Source organism: Drosophila yakuba, chromosome 3L (assembly GCF_016746365.2).
Source record: "Drosophila yakuba strain Tai18E2 chromosome 3L, Prin_Dyak_Tai18E2_2.1, whole genome shotgun sequence".
Classification (NCBI taxonomy): Eukaryota; Metazoa; Arthropoda; class Insecta; order Diptera; family Drosophilidae; genus Drosophila; species Drosophila yakuba.
Window position 1 is genome coordinate 1,851,028 of NC_052529.2, and position 16,275 is coordinate 1,867,302.

Consider the following 16,275-nt stretch of genomic DNA (forward strand, 5'->3'; position numbering starts at 1 on the left):
CGACGTGTGGCTGCCCTGTAATCAAAGATTGAACTCGGTCTACATGCAACTCCCTTTGAACCCCCGGCTTTTTGTCTGCGTTGCGTGGGTGTCTACGACGCCTTGTGTCTATCGCCACCAACATGACAGTCCAGTTTCTGCCGCAAGAGCTTATCTACGCGCTGGAGGTGGCCTGTGGAATCTGGCAAACAGGCTGGATTTTTAAAGTATGTGGGGCCCGGAAGATTCTGGAAAAAGAAGGCTGTGCTACAAGGGATTGTCTCCGAGCGCCAATCCAATATGTTGAAATAGCTATTTAAAAAAACAATGCCATTAACTTTTATTGCCTCGTTTTGTGCTTGCAAATTTCCTATAATTTCCTGCAATAATTTCCAGCTCCTAGACTGCAGCCAGGGCAAGTTTGTTGCCCAAGTCTTTTGTTTAGTTTTGCATTACAAATATTTTGCCACTTGCCCAGTCGAGTCATAACCACTCTACGCCACAGCTAAAGGTAACGGATTAACCATTGTAATGTAGTTCAAACAGCACATTCACCCATTAACCCACAATTGCCGGCGGACACGGCTTTTCCCCCCCAGTTTTCCACTCAGTTTTCCATTTCAACTGGACACACCCAGAGCCGAACGACATGATTGCGGAAGATCTATCATATTTGGGCCAAGGAACGGTTGCTGACCGTTTTTTGGTGGCGCCCGAACAGGGACCGTCGAGGAGCGTGGAGGGATGGCGCCCGAACAGGGACAGTAGTGGGTGAATGCAGGCCGAAATTCGTGAGGTTTGCTAAGCCTAAACTATGCATAGTTTAGAGCTGGTCGGCTTGGCGGTCTTACTTTAGATTGCTGGCCGAGGATTATTTATTTTTAAATATTTTAATGATTTTTTTTCGAATGCAGAGCGTAGGCCAACACCCTCGCCCCGTGGATTATGCAAGGCGGTTTCTGTTCTCCCTCTCTGTGCGGCAAAACGCTTTCGAAAGTTGCAGCTGCTGCATGCAGGCCGCAACTGAGACAGTTGAGTCTCTTACTTGCTTACTCGCTTACTCGGTTACTCGGCTAGCTCCACATGACACAATTTGTTAACTAGATTATTATGTAAGGCCCACTCTCCCCTTTCTCTCCCCCGTCCACGGTGTCTAATCAAACGGCATGCAAGCAGCCGCCTGCCTGCATATGCAAAAATAACAATTAGCCATCATTTTGATGCCGGCAACGAGCGAAAAGAAATCCCAAGCCTCCACTTCACGCCACTCCAATTCGTTTCGCTTGCAGACCGGCGGAGATGATAATTAAATCTCTTGCGTTGATAGGTTGTCGGGCCAAATTGAGTTGACATCTTGTGTGAGCCTTGTGTGCTGCTGCTAATTGATGGCCAATAAGCGTCCGAAAAAGTTTGATTTAGCCATCATTAGAAGCCAATGCGCAAATGCGGAAGCTGAGAAGGTATGCCGAAAGAAACCCTAGTTGAAATTGCCTTTTTCCTCAGCTAATACATCATTAATTACACGAAAACAAAAGCCAAAAGCCACGCAACACACCTCGAATGGTATTTCAATTTCGTGCAGACAGAAATCAAATATAAATATGTAGACAAATCTTGACCAAATTGATCGACGGTTCTTGACTCGCAAACTCAGACTCAGCTCACTTTCGGTTTCAAAATTAAAAGGCAATTCATTTTTTCCGCCACTCCGCCCGTTGATTGTGTGAGAATGGCTGCAACTCCCATTCGCGATTGATGATTAATGGAGCCCCGCCGATCTGAATGTGCCCCCATCTGGGATGGTCCCTCTAATGGCCCACAATTGTGGCAATCGCTGTAATTAGCCCCATCGGCTACGAACCATGTGCACATACATATTTCTGCCTTAATTGTGTCACTTTTGCAATGCAAAAGCTCTTGCTCGCAAATAGTTCATTTGCACAACGATGGCGGCGAATTTGTGTCAAGTTCAGAGTCGCCGAAGCGGAGATTTGAATTTCCACGTCTCATGAGGAAACCCGGCTTCGGCCAACATTCAATTGCCGCAAATTTATGGGCTTTTCGGTTGATTTTCCTGCCTGGCCAGCTGGGTTGACATTAAGGCCAAACGACTTGTGCGTTTACGCACGATTCTGTTGCGAATGAATGAATGAATACTGCGGCCGGCCACTCATTCAGTTGGCACTCATATGTGGCACGTGCTGTTCAGACACGCAGTCTACAAGATCAGTGCATTGCAGTAAAAATAAAATATAAATGACATGACATCAAACAAACCTTTGAGTAGCAGAGTAGGACTATCAACCTTACACTCCTTTTACCTCGTTACCTAATTTGTTGAGTTCGGTATGTACATGTGATTTATTATGTAAAATTACACTCATAAAATAGGAACAAGCCCGAATGGTTTAATAATTTGCATAGCTTTTCCTTTTGGTTTAATTTCCTGCCGACTGCAGTGTTCCACAGCGGAATTCGGTAGCCCGTTTCCCTAAAAACTCTACCGCTTCGTCACTCTTAGGCATTTGGCTACAGAAATTACAGAGACCGTTTGGGGCATTCACATGCACATGCCGAGCGACTTGGACCTGAGGCACTTCATCATCGTCGAGCAGGCTGGCCTTGTCAATGCCGCTTCGGAGGAATAATAATAAAAGTGGCGCATATCTGGTGCAGAGTGCAGCAAACAATTGCGATTGTCTTCCAGTTGCAGTTGCAAATGCAGTTGCAGTTGCGGCCACAGTTTTCTCACACGATTGAGTCAGTTTTGGATTCAGTTTCGGAGTATGGAGCTGTATGGTGTGGCGTGTGAGAAATGCCACGATCCGCACCCATCCACTCGGGCCAGGCAATTAATGTTACGATTTCAATTTGGTTCTGAGTATCCAAGTTTTTGCTCAGGTGATTTTTGCGCTTTTGAAAGTTCAATTAACACGCGAGTTAAACAACTGAATTAACTTAATTAAGTACCCACTCGTTTACTTTTACTCTCGCCCGCTGCTCTGGTCCGCTGATCAACAATCTTGACCCTGAAATTGTTTCGGGCTCGTAAAACGTCGATCAGCTAAACGCTTAATTATCTCAGATTTCCCGACGGGGAGCTCTAAGTTAATTGCAGATGGCAAGTCAGTTGTGGCCAAGGAAAATGCCGATTTGCTAAGCGGATTAAGATTAATGGTTGTATTAAATGTTTCTCTAGTTATAATATAATTTTAATTAGAAAACTGCATATAACTCTTTAAATTTATAAGCTTGTCGAATGAGGCGTTAAGTATTTTGTGACTGTAAAGTGCTGACTTTGATTTGGCTTCAATAAATTTGTAATTATTTTGTAATTATGCATCGCAGTTGTATCTGAAATCTACTGGGATTCCACACTGATTACTTGCCACTCAATTTTCGCTCATCTGCGTGGGAATCTCTATATATAAACGCCAATCACCGATTAGCCGAGATCTTTATATTGAAATGTTACATTCATAATTCCCGAGATCAGCAGACACCAGCAATTTGTCGAGCGATTTGAGCACGTTTAATTACAATAGAATTTGCATTCAAACAGAACAAGATATAGATATATATATAGTTATATAGTTGGGCATGAATCACTTAAGAGCGAGTGCCGCATGCTCGGTAATTGCGAATAAATCGAAATGCATTTCGTGTAAACGTGTTAAAGAGCATAGACATATAGACTAAATGCGAGGCTCAGCCGAAGGTCGCGAGTGGTCAGCTACGTCAGTCCATTGAAACTGAAATTGAAATTGTAATAGTAAAATAGTAACAACTGCGCCAACTCAGATTTTTCCCACAGCCAGCGAACGCGTTTGGGCGTTTACTTCTGCCAACTGCCAGTTGTGTTTATTCCGCGATGTTAACTTTGGGTTTAATGGCCAACGGCGCCGCTTTGGCATTAAGTGGCCAACTATAAATGCGATCGACTTCTATATTTCATATCCTGACACCCACCAAAACCTGCAGTTCTCTGTATTTCTGTTTGGCTTCTGACTTTTCAACAAATTGCAGTGGCACTTGGCCTTTACAATCGCGACCTGGAGGTCAGCCAATTGCACAAACACATAGCGCACTCGAATCAGAGCTGGCTGCGTGATCTACGTACGCCATCAATATCCTGGCATTAAAAAAACCAATATGAAAATCAAAATATAGGATTGGATAGTATCAATCATAGGGGGCGTACATCGTACACAATCTAGCGGCTTAAATACTAGTAATGACACTTTATGAGCTTTTTATCGTTCTTTGTGGTTCGATCAGAGTGCCAATAAATTTCTTATGGATCAATAAAACAAGATCCAAGTCCGGTAAATTTTGAAAGCGAAAGTACGCTGCTTAGTTACCTTTAATATTGCTTAACTACAATGGAAATCTATGCACCATGATAGAGAATTAATAAAACTGTCCACCAAAGGCAATTCGCACAAAATCTGTTTCACTTAATGTTTAAGTCAGGTGCTTGAAAAACACTTAAGGAAAACCCCAAACCCTAAAAGTAAGCAAAATATTTTGCCATAAAATCTACTTAGCCTAATCAGGAACTAACTAATCAGGAACTAACCAAAGTCACATACTGGCAAACACATTTAGTGGACCTCCTTCGGGTCCTTGAATACCATAGCTATATAACATTTATTCAAGAAACTTGGCCACATATCAATCTTGTATGTTTTTTGTTTTGTTTTCAATAAATATTCTTCAGTAATATGTATTTTTGGCTTAATATCTAGCAACATTGTGTTGGTTATTATAATTTAATGTATTTCAAATACAACAAGAATCATAGATAGTATTTATATTTATATCTAATATGGGATATAACTAATACTTCAGTGTGTGCGTTTGCGTGTGTGTGTGAATGTCGGTGTGCAGAGAGCGGGGGTCAGATGTGTGTGTCAGTGTGTGTAGGTCGAGACATTATTTATAAGTACAATAAGTACAATGTAATCATAGTTGCTAACTAAATTCTGCACGGGTTGTTAACTAAATTAGAACGGTAGACAATACTTGGCATTTGAACATTCGTCCAGCGTTTGTGGATGTGTGTGTGACAATGCAAATTCTTTGATTTTTGGAAAGGGTTTATTTGACTTTGGTTTGTTTGGCTTTGCGGACTTATAGCATTAGGTTTCTTCAGTAGGAATTGAAGCCAGCGTTACGTTTGCGTCCCATGTTGCAGATCTTGAAGTGGCACGGCGACATATCTGTTGGATTCAGAAATATAGATGGTTAGTACACATTCTCTGGGCTGAAAACTTGAGTTCATGCCACACTTACATTGTTTACGAACTAATGGGGTCGGAAATTAAACACATGGAAATAAAACGAACCGAAAACATAAATTAGTCAATCAATCATGCCACACTTAAGGATCATATCAATTTTGTTATGCGAATTGGAGTGGGAGAAATAATTCCTTAAAGTTACAATTGAATGCTCTTTACTCCTCAACAATCTCAATCCATACTCACATTGCACGTTCTTCTTGGTGTTGTGATCCTTGAGCGGATGTCCTGGCAGCACCTTCTTGCTGGGCATGTTGGTCAGATCGGGCACGATGTTGTAGCGCAGCTCCTCCCCGCCTCCGTTATCGCCGAGCTTGTGCAGTCGTGCCAGCAGGCGGGAACTGGGCGCCACCTGCTCCTCGCTCTCCTGGGTGACTCCGAAGTCATCGTAGTCCACGGTGAGCAGCAGATCCCTCAGCGATGGCCACTTCCTGGCGAAGCCTGGCAACCGCTGCTGCTTCTGTTCCTGCTGCTGCAGCTGCTGCTGTTGCTGGTACTTCTGGGAGTTGGACAAATGAGTGGAGTGGCGACACATGGCTTAGCCATATTTGGTGGCCTGCTCTTACCAACTGCTCGCCATAGTAGTTGTTGTCCTCGTTTCCGCCGCCCAGGAGCTCGCTGAACAACAACTGCGTGTTGCGGGCTGGACGGGGCAACGCGTTTCCCGGTCCAATCGCCATTGACAGGAGCACAATGACAATGGCCCAGTGGACGAGTGGCGAGCAGCCACATGTGGTGGGCGACGACAGGGCAGACATCCTCAACTGCGGAGAATCCAGAGTCAATCAAAACATTAAGGGGTCACTTCGGTGGCTCGAGAAGTGGGAATTGTTATAGCCCTAAGCTTTAATACTACTGCACAAGTTTAAACGAGAGTCTAAAATATGTAGACAGCAGCAACTTTAGGCTAGAATAATTAGGTAGGAACGCCCAGCCCGCAACACATGACCCGACCACCCCAATTCCGCCAACACCCCCAGCTCCATATCGAGGAGCTTCCAGGACCCTCGAGTGCTTACGCAAAGGGTTTCCTATTACAAACAACACAAGTTAGCAAAAACAAAGCGAATTGTGGCTGAGGCTGGGCAAAAATGCGTGAATGCTCCGTTTCGAGGGGTTTCGGCCCACTCGAGGTGTTGGGTACTCGTACTTGTACTTCAAATAAGTCACGTTGCAGTTGGCCAACTTGGCCAAGTTGGCCTGCTCAATGCAATCGGGGCCGTGTTCCAGTTAAAAGTTTTGGCTTTCTCAGGCGTATCCCAAAACAGTCGAGGGCTTCTTTTGATGCGAGTTCACAGATTCAGGTCACATTGCAGTATCATCACTTGATGTGCGACGGACACGAGTCATCAGTGGGATTGGGAGTGGATGGCTGTGCCCTCGTAATTGACATTTATGAAATATTAATGCCTAATTAAGCTCCAGCCCGGAAAGCGGGAGTGACCGGAATGCTAAAGGTGAGCGGCTGGCTCATTATCAAATAAGGATTGGGTTCATTTCGGGGAGGATGGTCGGTGACTTTTAAAAATTACAAGTCATTTGGGGTGGTTAGCAAATGAATGAATGGACTCCCAAATGGGTGGCTCGATTATGAGCTGGTCAAACTAATAGAAGTTGAAAGAAGTTGGAAAACGAATTAGGAATGACCTTTATATCTTTCTTGAGCTTACACTTATAAAAAGAGCACAATTGAATGCTGCTTCAAGTATTCAAAGGGTACTCTTTAAAGATTTTACCATAACGTTACGCTTTTAGTTCTTCCAAATGGATAAATAATGTTAAATTGGCGCTTGTTGAGAGTTATAAAAGTATATCAAAAGCTTCTTATCTGCCTTCTTAGTAGCATTTTTCCCTCAATTTCTTTCTACTTTATTTATTACCAATTTGATTACCTAAAACGAACGAAAAAACACACCTCCTCGTTATTTGTTGTTGCTGACCGAAACAGATTTTCTTCTATTTTTATTCACTTTTTCACAGCGAGTGCAAGCGATAAACTCTGGCGATCGTGTCAGCGACTTTCTCATCTCGATCGGTAATTTATGTCGCAGAGTAATCGCATGCCAAACGCATTTTAATGGCCCAATAAATATGAAAAAAAATGCCTCGAAAGCTGATAATGCACTGGTGTCGTGGCTAATTTGCGATCCCCTGTCAAGAGTCATCTCTATTTTGGTATTGGAGCCAAGGCCTCGCGCGTAGAGGTTCCATTGAACCCAGGGGTGGGGCTTCTCCCCCATAAACATAGTGCTAACTGGTACAACTACGAGCATAAGTAAATTGGGGAGGCCCCATCCGAATTTATTTGACAGTTTTCCATGACGGTTGCGCGGTTATTACGAGCTAAAACTGAGCGGTGTCCGATAAGCGATAACAAGATGTCAAAGTAGTTACTAGATTGCTAATTATGCTGACAAGAAGTATGTACACCTGCGGTCAATAGTATAGATACGTGATTAAAACACATTTTAATATTTGTTTTATCGCCAGTTTGAACTGGTATGTTCCCAGCTTTTTAATATGTACACAACATTCTAGAAGTTCATCTAATAATACAATAATTTCGTGCGCAAGTCAAATAAATCCTAATCTGCGTTCGAAATTCCGAAGCAATTCAATGACATGTTTAAAATCAAACTAGGCTGGGGGTCTCAACTTCTGTGACCCAAATCGTATCATCTATCATCAACTGGGAATGGGCATGTATAATAATAAAATCGCTGGGTTTCGTTTTTATTATTTTACTTGCCCGCCATAAAGTGCGTCATCGGGAGCGTCATAAAATATCGGACCACAAGCAACATGGAGAGCTAGGAGCTCGTTCTTATCAAGAACAATAGGTTCAAATCTACTGACACGCCCTCTTTTCTTCCTCGCTTCTCGGGCTGTGTAAACAAAAGCTATCTGCATCCGAATCTAAGTTGGAATCCCCCCTCCTTAGTAAAACTACGCAATACCTTCCGATTCACGCGACTCTTTCCATTGAAACTTTACGATTTCGCTTGCAGCCCTGATAAGACGGCTACACTTATTTTCAATGGAACGTGGAACGTAATTAAAATCGAAAAACCCGCACTGACAGTTCTGAAAACCGCTGCTGATAATGTATAAATAACTGAATTTATACATAAAGCTTTATTATCAAGGGGCGAAAGTGATTTTCTTGGCGCCATTCAGCTGAAACTCAATGATTCCACGTCATACTATTAATATTCAATGTTCAATAAGAGTCAAGGATAAGCTGTACCCTAAATTAATTGTAACTCTTAATTTAGTTCTAGTTTAGATAGTTAGATAGTTGATAGTTAGTGGAACACACTTACCTTTGTCCAAATTCACTCGAAGTAACGGAAAACTTTGACAGATACGTCAAGTTCTTGACACTTGATCTCGAATTCAGTCAGTTCCGGCTAACACTTTTCACTGTAACTGTACTTTTTACTGTAGCTGTACTTTTTTACTGAATTGTTCTAAAAATAAATGTCAAATTTAAGCTTCAGCCAGCACTGAGCCACTAAATAGATTACTGATTCGGCTTTAAAAATAATTGTATAAAATACAATTCTCTCCGCTGGCGAATCTCAACCGTTAGGTGTGACAATGCAGAATAAACGCAGGTCCGTTGGGAGCATTTGTTTATATAGGCGCTCGAAGACCGACGCCGCAAAAGGCAAAAAGGGTAAATCAACAGGTACAAATAAACAACCGACGACTTTCCACTTCGGAGGTGACAGAAGTCAAATGTTCGTGTGGGCGGCTCGGATGGGCTGGATTTTCGCGCAGGAAGGGTGGGATTTCGCGGGGTTTGAGTGTCTGGTTGCACAAGTACTTGAAAAGTTTTTGTAATTTTATTTCTGCGCTGCTAATTTGGGCACAATCTCGGATTTAGGCACTCGCAGTACTCGGATTCCTACTAAACGCTTTCTGCTTTCGCGGCGAACTAACTCATCGGATCCCAGCACAAGCGACTCAAGTCGTTGGAGCCTTCGGCCCCGATCTTCGTGGGTTTGTCGTGCCACGCTTTTGACAAATCGACCGATAAAGCCAAGATTTATGATCTGTGGCCATATAGTTGGTGCTGCCTAGCTGCGCTACAGCACTGGGAATGGGTCATATGGGTGCGCTGTGTCAGCAAATTAAAACTTGAATTATGTACCACTTTGATCTCTGAACCCCAAGTATTTTACTATCTAGGGTTTACTCCCTCGCCCGGTTCGTTGACTCAGGGCTTTGGTAATCCAAGGTGATTTAGGCAAGGTTTTGAATAATCTGAGTATTGGGACGATAATGCCAGGGTGAGATTTGGAAAATGTTCCCACATGAACCATTACTTTTACTGTAGGTCATTAAACTCGTCATCACTTAGCTGGAATATTTTAGATGTTAATTGGGTCAATGTCGATTTGCAGTTTTAAAACTGATCGCAGCGGATGCTGAGATCGCAAGTGGCATTCGCCAACTCATGGAATATAACCAAAATCATCACAAGATTTGAGAGTTCCTTACACATTTGGGTACCTGTAAATATAACCCATTTGTAGGGTGATCCTGTCACAAATCTTAATAAAATATTTGGGACATTAAGATTAATTAGGTACTTGTAAATATAACTCATTGTAGGATGTGCCTTTCACAAATCCAAATAAAGAGTTTTAATCTGGTTGGGCATACAAGAGGGTTAAAAATAAAATCGGAGTTCATACCAAAATAGCATGGAAATTTACACATGTCCATCGCAGAGATAACTACACTGATCTTATCTGTTATGAGTACCTAATCATCCGCGTATCTTGCCAAATCTTCTTCCTAAAAAGCCCAAAAAAATGACGCAACACCGTCCCCGGATTAAGTCACACAGAAACCAAAAATATTTGGGGGTGCCATGACATAGAAATCTTTAATTAAAAATTTCGACGTATTATAAAGATTATGTTTTGCTTATATAGAATCTCCCCCAAGTCATTTCCCCAAATATAATGCGCCTTAAAATCAAAGTCCCATTAGGCAGCAATTAATTCCGTCTAGTCTATAATTGGATGATTCGAACTCGCGAAACCTCTTGTCTGATCCCAAAATATCGGAAGGTAGCCCACGCTTCTTCCGCAGACTTTGTGATTAAATTAAAATTTATGGTTTCATCACCTCTATTACGAACCCAAATCCGGCGGGGGTGTCTCGCTCATCACTTGTCCGACTGATTTTGATAAGCGGACTCTTTGGACGCCGCCCAGCGCTGATAGCAAATCAAATGGCACTCATATCAGTGCTAATTGACACTTATTAAAACGCGACCGGTTGAACTGATACTGCGTGCCGGAACAAAGGCTCAAGCACGTGCAGCCCAATTATCAGCACTCGAGTTGAGGAAATCACGTGACTTTCATCGAGCCATATCGTTGGTTACTTTACTGAGTCATCTGATGGATAACTTTCTTAAATATCCATTACCAGTGCACTTAATTGAAATTAATTGAGACTGGCTTAAATCCAGTTTGAATTGCCGCCAAAGCTGGACTTAACTGCTTTACAACACTGTCTAGGAAGCTGAGGGCAACGATGCATAACTATGAAATAAGCTTTTCTCACTTATGTTAGGAGTTGGGTTTTGTAAGAGTAGATGTTTGAAATCACATAAACGCGTTTTAAAGTTTATGTATATATAATGAGTACCAATAAACTAGGAATACTGTAGGACTACTTGACTTTACTACTACTACTCCACTAATTAGACCAGTGGGAACCCCCTGTTTCTTGGTAGAACACAAGAATACCGGCTCTGGTCACACTGCTCCGCCAATTGGACTGTGGGGGCGAAAATAAAAATAAGAATAATCATGTCAACGCTGCAGCTGGAATTTTCGCAGGCAATGACCGACTTCAAGAAGATGTTCCCGGACATCGACCGCGAGGTGATCGAGGCCATCCTGCGGGCGAACCTTGGGGCCGTGGACCAGACCATCGACGCTCTGCTGGCCATGTCGATTGACAACCAGGTGAGTGGAGGTGCTTGTGTATACTAACGTCTATGCTGTACTAACCCACTAACGAACGCAGAACGAGAAACTGCGCAATGAACTGGATGCTAATGTCTCGCCCCAGCAGAGCCTCATCAACCTGAACGACTCGGACCGGGACCTCCAGCTGGTGGACACCACGGACGGCGGAGGAGCGGGAGCAGTTGGAGCACCTGGAGCACCCAATGCCTTGCTACCGACGGCCGGTGCCTCGCCGAACCACCAGAACACGGGCGCATCGCCCAAGCAGCGCCCGCTGGGAGCGGCCAACAGCAAGGGAAGCAGCCTGAACAACACGCCCACCAAGCGCAGCCGTCGCTGGAATCCACCTATCCTGGGTACCCTGCCTGCGGGCTTCCTGCGCATCACTCCCGCTCCCGGGCAGCAGGACTTCGAGCTGCCGGACGAACAGTTCGCCCTGATGTTGCAGAACGAGGAGTTCATGAATCAGCTGCGCTGGAATCAGGACTTCATGAACGCTCTCGAAAAGGAGCAGAACGGCAAGACCAAGGGCGAGGACGATGCTCCCTTTCAGGAGCGGCTCAAGAACATGGGCAAGATGTCGCGCAAGAAGTTCCTGCAGATGGCCCGGGTCTTCACCTGGCAGCGCAACAAGAAGGTGACCACGGCCAAGCAGATAGACTCCTTGCCGCTGCGCGAGGAGCCCAGCGACGACGAGGATCACCACCACCAGCATCGTGATCAGCAGCAAGCGAGCCAGTCCAGCCAGCAGCAGGGTCAACTGCAGCTGCGCAAGTGAAGCGGATCGTTCTGTTATCTAATCTCAACGGCCATAACGTGACGATCACGTGCGCTAGTAATCTCCCCAGTCCCAAGTAATCTCCAGGCAAGAACGAAATCTCCTATCCCAAACTCAACACAAAGATGCGATGGTATTACCCTAGTTTTAACCTTAAGTGCAATTTTCACCCTACCGTGCAATATCCCCCATATATTCCTTGTTTGTATACGTTTTGTTTACCCTTTCGTTGTTGCCAAATTAGCGTAGTTAAGTTTTATGCATTATTTGTAATCGATACTAAGGCGGCCCCTTTTAAGCCGCGATTGCTAGAGAGCCACACTCACTCACATGTTCGACTGATTATAAAAAGCGTTAATTAACAAGCATCACACCAGGAATCGGAGGCGAGTCCCCCAAGTAGAGCACTTTGCTTAGCCCAAAACCTAGTCATGAAGCGAAACTCGAGCCACTTATTGTACAGTAATAGGAACTACCACGTAATTCAGTCTTAAATTTCACTTTCTACAATTTAACTGCTGGCCGGCGCTTCGCCAGCTTCTGCGAAAAGCATGAAATATGTTTGTATATCCCCAGCCCGCGAATCTCTCGGAACTTGCATACCATATCAGCTGTGGATACAATGCAGTTTTACTACTCCAACGCCCCAACTTAACTCCGAATCGATCCTATCGCAGATATTACAGTGGATTAATATGCGTGCTATAAACTAGCGAAAATATTATAATTATAAAGAGCAGCTATTTGATTGTAATTGTATATGTATAAATATTTGAATAACAACCTTATATAACTATTCCAAGTATCAAATACAGATATTTCCAAACTTCAATGAAATTGTGTTGTTGTCTTCTTCGTGGCAAATAACTTCTGAAAGAAGTTATTCTAAAAATAAACCATACGCTCCATAAATGAATTTATTTAATTTTTATTTTGTTTTTGCATTTCGTTTTTAATTTTTTATAAACATAATACATTTATTAATAATTAAAAGATGCTCGATCCCGTCGACCTACTGCGTCGCGAATTCGGGACAGGCAGGATTCTGAGATCGGAAGCGCTGTGAGGTCCCAAAAACGCGACCAGTAGGGAAACAAGTTCGAAAAAATGGTTTTTCAATTACATTTTTCACACGCTCATTATTACATTATGTTATTGTAACGGTTTGTTTGTTTATTATGTTCAAAAATGATTTGTATCTTTATCATATATTTAATATATACGCTTGGGCTTAGGTTTTATTTAGTTTTAATGTTGGTTGTTGGCTGTGTTTAGACTTTGATTTAAGGGCATATTGGTTACTACTCGTACGCGAAGTTTATGCAATGCTTATTATGAAATATTTGTAAATTACTTCGTTTTTAGGTTTCTTTTCATTTTGGGATTGACACGACAGTTTATGTTAAACCATTTCTTAAGTATTAAATATACTAGAATTTGTGGCTCTCTCTGCACTTCTGGTTCTTCTTCTTACCAGGAAGCGGAAATGAGCCTTGGCCGCAGGAGCCTCGCGTCTCCATTTCCGCTTCCGCGTAGCTTTTTCGCTCTCTGAGAGCGCGCCGGAAATGTGTCGGTGTGTGGTGTGGTGTGAATGTGTGGCTGCGAATGTGTGTGTGTGGGATGTGGCTGGTATGTGTATGTGTTTGTGGGGTCTTCAGATTGGATGCAACTGATCGTGGTAAACAATTACTTGTAAATTTGTTTTAAACTAATTTCTAAGGGGGCTCATTACTTCTGGTTGTTTGCAACATTTTGACATCATTTGCATACAATATTTTTATAAAATATTTTCCTTATTCATGATTCATTTCCTTTCTCGATTTATTTGCTCTTTTCTCTCGTGGAATTTTTTATCTTTTAGGCGTACAATTTAGTTTAGCTTAATTTGATTTGTGTTTTGAATGTTGTTTTTTTCGGTTCTATTTACTTCTTGTTGGTTGGGTTTTCTCGTGTATAAGTAGTTGTAGATGTGTAGAGTACAATCGAAAAGAATCAATAAATACGAATGTTTTAGTTTACGAATGTTTCACGTGTTGCATAATTTAAAAAACGGCTCAAAAACGAACGACAAATATATTTAAATATGTAGATATATATATATAATAATTCCCCATATGCATTAATGGTTAATCAGCGAAAAATAGTACAATCATAATAGTAGTAAATGGTAATAATTACAAAAACTTGAAACAGTTAAAAACATTTGTCAGTTTAAGTTTTGCTTGTATATAGTAGATTGGTTATTTCAATTTCAATTTTTCGACATTTGCCTTCGGATCCAAAAACGAAACGAGAACGAAAAAAAATTGAAAATTCTTTACTTTACGCTTATACTTTTGCTTCTCCCCTACATCCTTTCTCCTCCTCTGTTATATTTTTTTTTTGTTTTTAGTTTTGTTGGTTTTTGGAAGTCTTATAGCAGAACACATAGGGACTTTTTCGGCTTCTTCTGTTTCTTCTCGGGCGACTTCTTGTTGATCTGCCGGACCAGGTCGTAGAAAATATCGTTCACATTCACTTTGGCTTTGGCTGAGGTCTCCATGAAGGCGCAGTTGAACTGGGTGGCCAGGTTCTTGCCCAGCTCCTTGCCGACGACGCGCTCCTCCTCGAGGTCGCACTTGTTGCCCACAAGCACCATTGGCACATCGTCTGTGTCCTTCACCCGGAGTATCTGCTCCCGCAGGTCCTGCAGATCGTTGAACGTCGATTGCGCCGTGATCGAGTAGACAAGCACGAATCCCTGTCCGTTCTTCATATACAGATCCCGCATGGCCGTGAACTGCTCCGTGCCCGCCGTGTCCAGGATCTCCAGCATGCACTGCTGTCCGTCCACCTCCACCTGCTTCCTGTAGCTGTCCTCGATGGTGGGATCGTACTTCTCCACGAAGATGCACTGGACAAACTGGACCGTCAGCGCGGATTTGCCCACGCCGCCGCTTCCGAGGACCACGATTTTGTACTCACGCATGTTGACTGCTGTGCTGTATCCTTTGTATATCTGTTGTTTTGTGCTAAATTCTTTGGAAGAGACCCAAAATGCAGGTAGGCCAGGTAGGTGGGATTACTTTCTAGGTGGCTCTCCCTCGAAAATCACTAGTTATTAGGCGTTGTTCGGCGATTGCTTGTTGGTTGCAGTTGTTTTAGTTGCACTTGCTTTTTAGTTAATATATGTTTTATATTTAAAGTAATTTGTTTGTTGTTGTTGCTTTTGCTTTTGCTGTTGATAACCTTTGTGCCGTGTAAGTGACTGCGTGTGTGTGAGTGTGTTTGTGTGTGTGAATGTGTGCTTGTGTTTGTGCTCCCTCTCTCTCTTCCTCTCTCGCTCGCTCCTTCCGCCGAGTTGCGTGCGTTCAATTGTTGCTTTTTTGAGCGGAAATATCCTGATTTGACTGTTCCTCGAGACCGCCGTCACTGCTACCGAGGGCACACTGTGGGGGGAGTAAGAAGAAAGGCGGTTTTTAGACACAATTAACGCTAAATTCGCTGCGAGTCTTTTTGGTTTGCGTTTTTGGTATGCTGAGAACTGACTGCACTCCCTCTTTTCTTCTTCGCAACTCTCTCGTTCTCGTTCTCGCTCTAATGATTCATTTTCAGGGTTGCCAGGCAGCCGCACCGAACGCAGCGCCCCAATGCAACGCCTCAAGCTGAAGATTCCCTTTCATTTCACTGGACTCTTTCACTTATTATGCACTTAAATTGCACACTTGTGACCCATGTGCGTACATCAGCCAGCCGAATGCCCACTGCACCACGCAAATGCACCCGCATGTCGGGCGGCAGGGCAACTCTGGGCGGAGTTTTACCTGTGCTTTTCACTCGCTGCCGCCAACTGTTTTCTCCTTGGGGACCGCTTCACCTGTCGCCTCTCGCGAATCGCTTCACTTTTTATTTAACACGATTTTATCGTCTAATTTCTTTATTTTTTCGCCCTCAGCGAACAGCGAACACTCACAGACTAGGGCTGCAAAAGCATCGATGGCACTATCGGCACTTGCAAGCCGATGGCTGCTCGTGATGTTCCCACTGCTATCGCGAGAGCTTAGAGATGACACTTTTAAGACCATTCTAAATAATAAAAAATAAAAATAAAATTATACTTTTAAAATAAATTAAATTTTTTTCAATTTATTTCAAGGAACCAAGAATTAGCTAATCAAATTTAGTAAATAATAATATTGAAATTTTTATAATATATATTTTAATTAAAACTCCTTAATAG

General features: G+C 43.0%; 3 protein-coding genes across 7 annotated transcripts; 1 reads left to right on the forward strand and 2 right to left on the reverse strand.

The window, feature by feature from the left end:
• Positions 1-4,610: 4,610 nt before the first annotated feature.
• On the reverse strand, positions 4,611-9,204 carry LOC6532459. 3 transcript variants are annotated; one of them, XM_039374196.2, is made up of 5 exons: positions 8,606-9,204; positions 5,849-6,046; positions 5,469-5,778; positions 5,275-5,286; positions 4,611-5,201 (listed from the first exon to the last, which is right to left on the reverse strand). In XM_039374196.2, the coding sequence occupies exons 2-5, from the start codon at positions 6,038-6,040 to the stop codon at positions 5,131-5,133; spliced, it is 585 nt and encodes a 194-aa protein (XP_039230130.1). In that variant the 5' UTR covers positions 6,041-6,046; positions 8,606-9,204; the 3' UTR covers positions 4,611-5,130. The 3 variants fall into 3 exon arrangements, with proteins under 3 accessions (XP_039230130.1, XP_015049367.1, XP_002093206.1); XM_015193881.3 differs by having other exon boundaries at positions 5,469-5,781; positions 8,606-9,198; XM_002093170.4 differs by lacking the exon at positions 5,275-5,286 and having other exon boundaries at positions 5,469-5,781; positions 8,606-9,199.
• Positions 9,205-11,049: 1,845 nt separating this feature from the next.
• On the forward strand, positions 11,050-12,888 carry LOC6532460 (CUE domain-containing protein 1). Of its 3 annotated transcripts, none has more exons than XM_015193883.3 (2): positions 11,050-11,275; positions 11,382-12,888. In XM_015193883.3, the coding sequence occupies exons 1-2, from the start codon at positions 11,117-11,119 to the stop codon at positions 12,054-12,056; spliced, it is 834 nt and encodes a 277-aa protein (XP_015049369.1). In that variant the 5' UTR covers positions 11,050-11,116; the 3' UTR covers positions 12,057-12,888. The 3 variants fall into 3 exon arrangements, with proteins under 3 accessions (XP_015049369.1, XP_015049368.1, XP_002093207.1); XM_015193882.3 differs by having other exon boundaries at positions 11,385-12,888; XM_002093171.4 differs by having other exon boundaries at positions 11,052-11,275; positions 11,337-12,888.
• A 310-nt stretch (positions 12,889-13,198) lies between these two features.
• On the reverse strand, positions 13,199-16,032 carry LOC6532461 (ras-related protein Rap1). The gene is made up of 2 exons (XM_002093172.4): positions 15,860-16,032; positions 13,199-15,484 (listed from the first exon to the last, which is right to left on the reverse strand). Exon 2 carries the CDS (start codon positions 15,022-15,024, stop codon positions 14,470-14,472), a length of 555 nt encoding a protein of 184 aa, XP_002093208.1. The 5' UTR covers positions 15,025-15,484; positions 15,860-16,032; the 3' UTR covers positions 13,199-14,469.
• Positions 16,033-16,275: the final 243 nt, after the last annotated feature.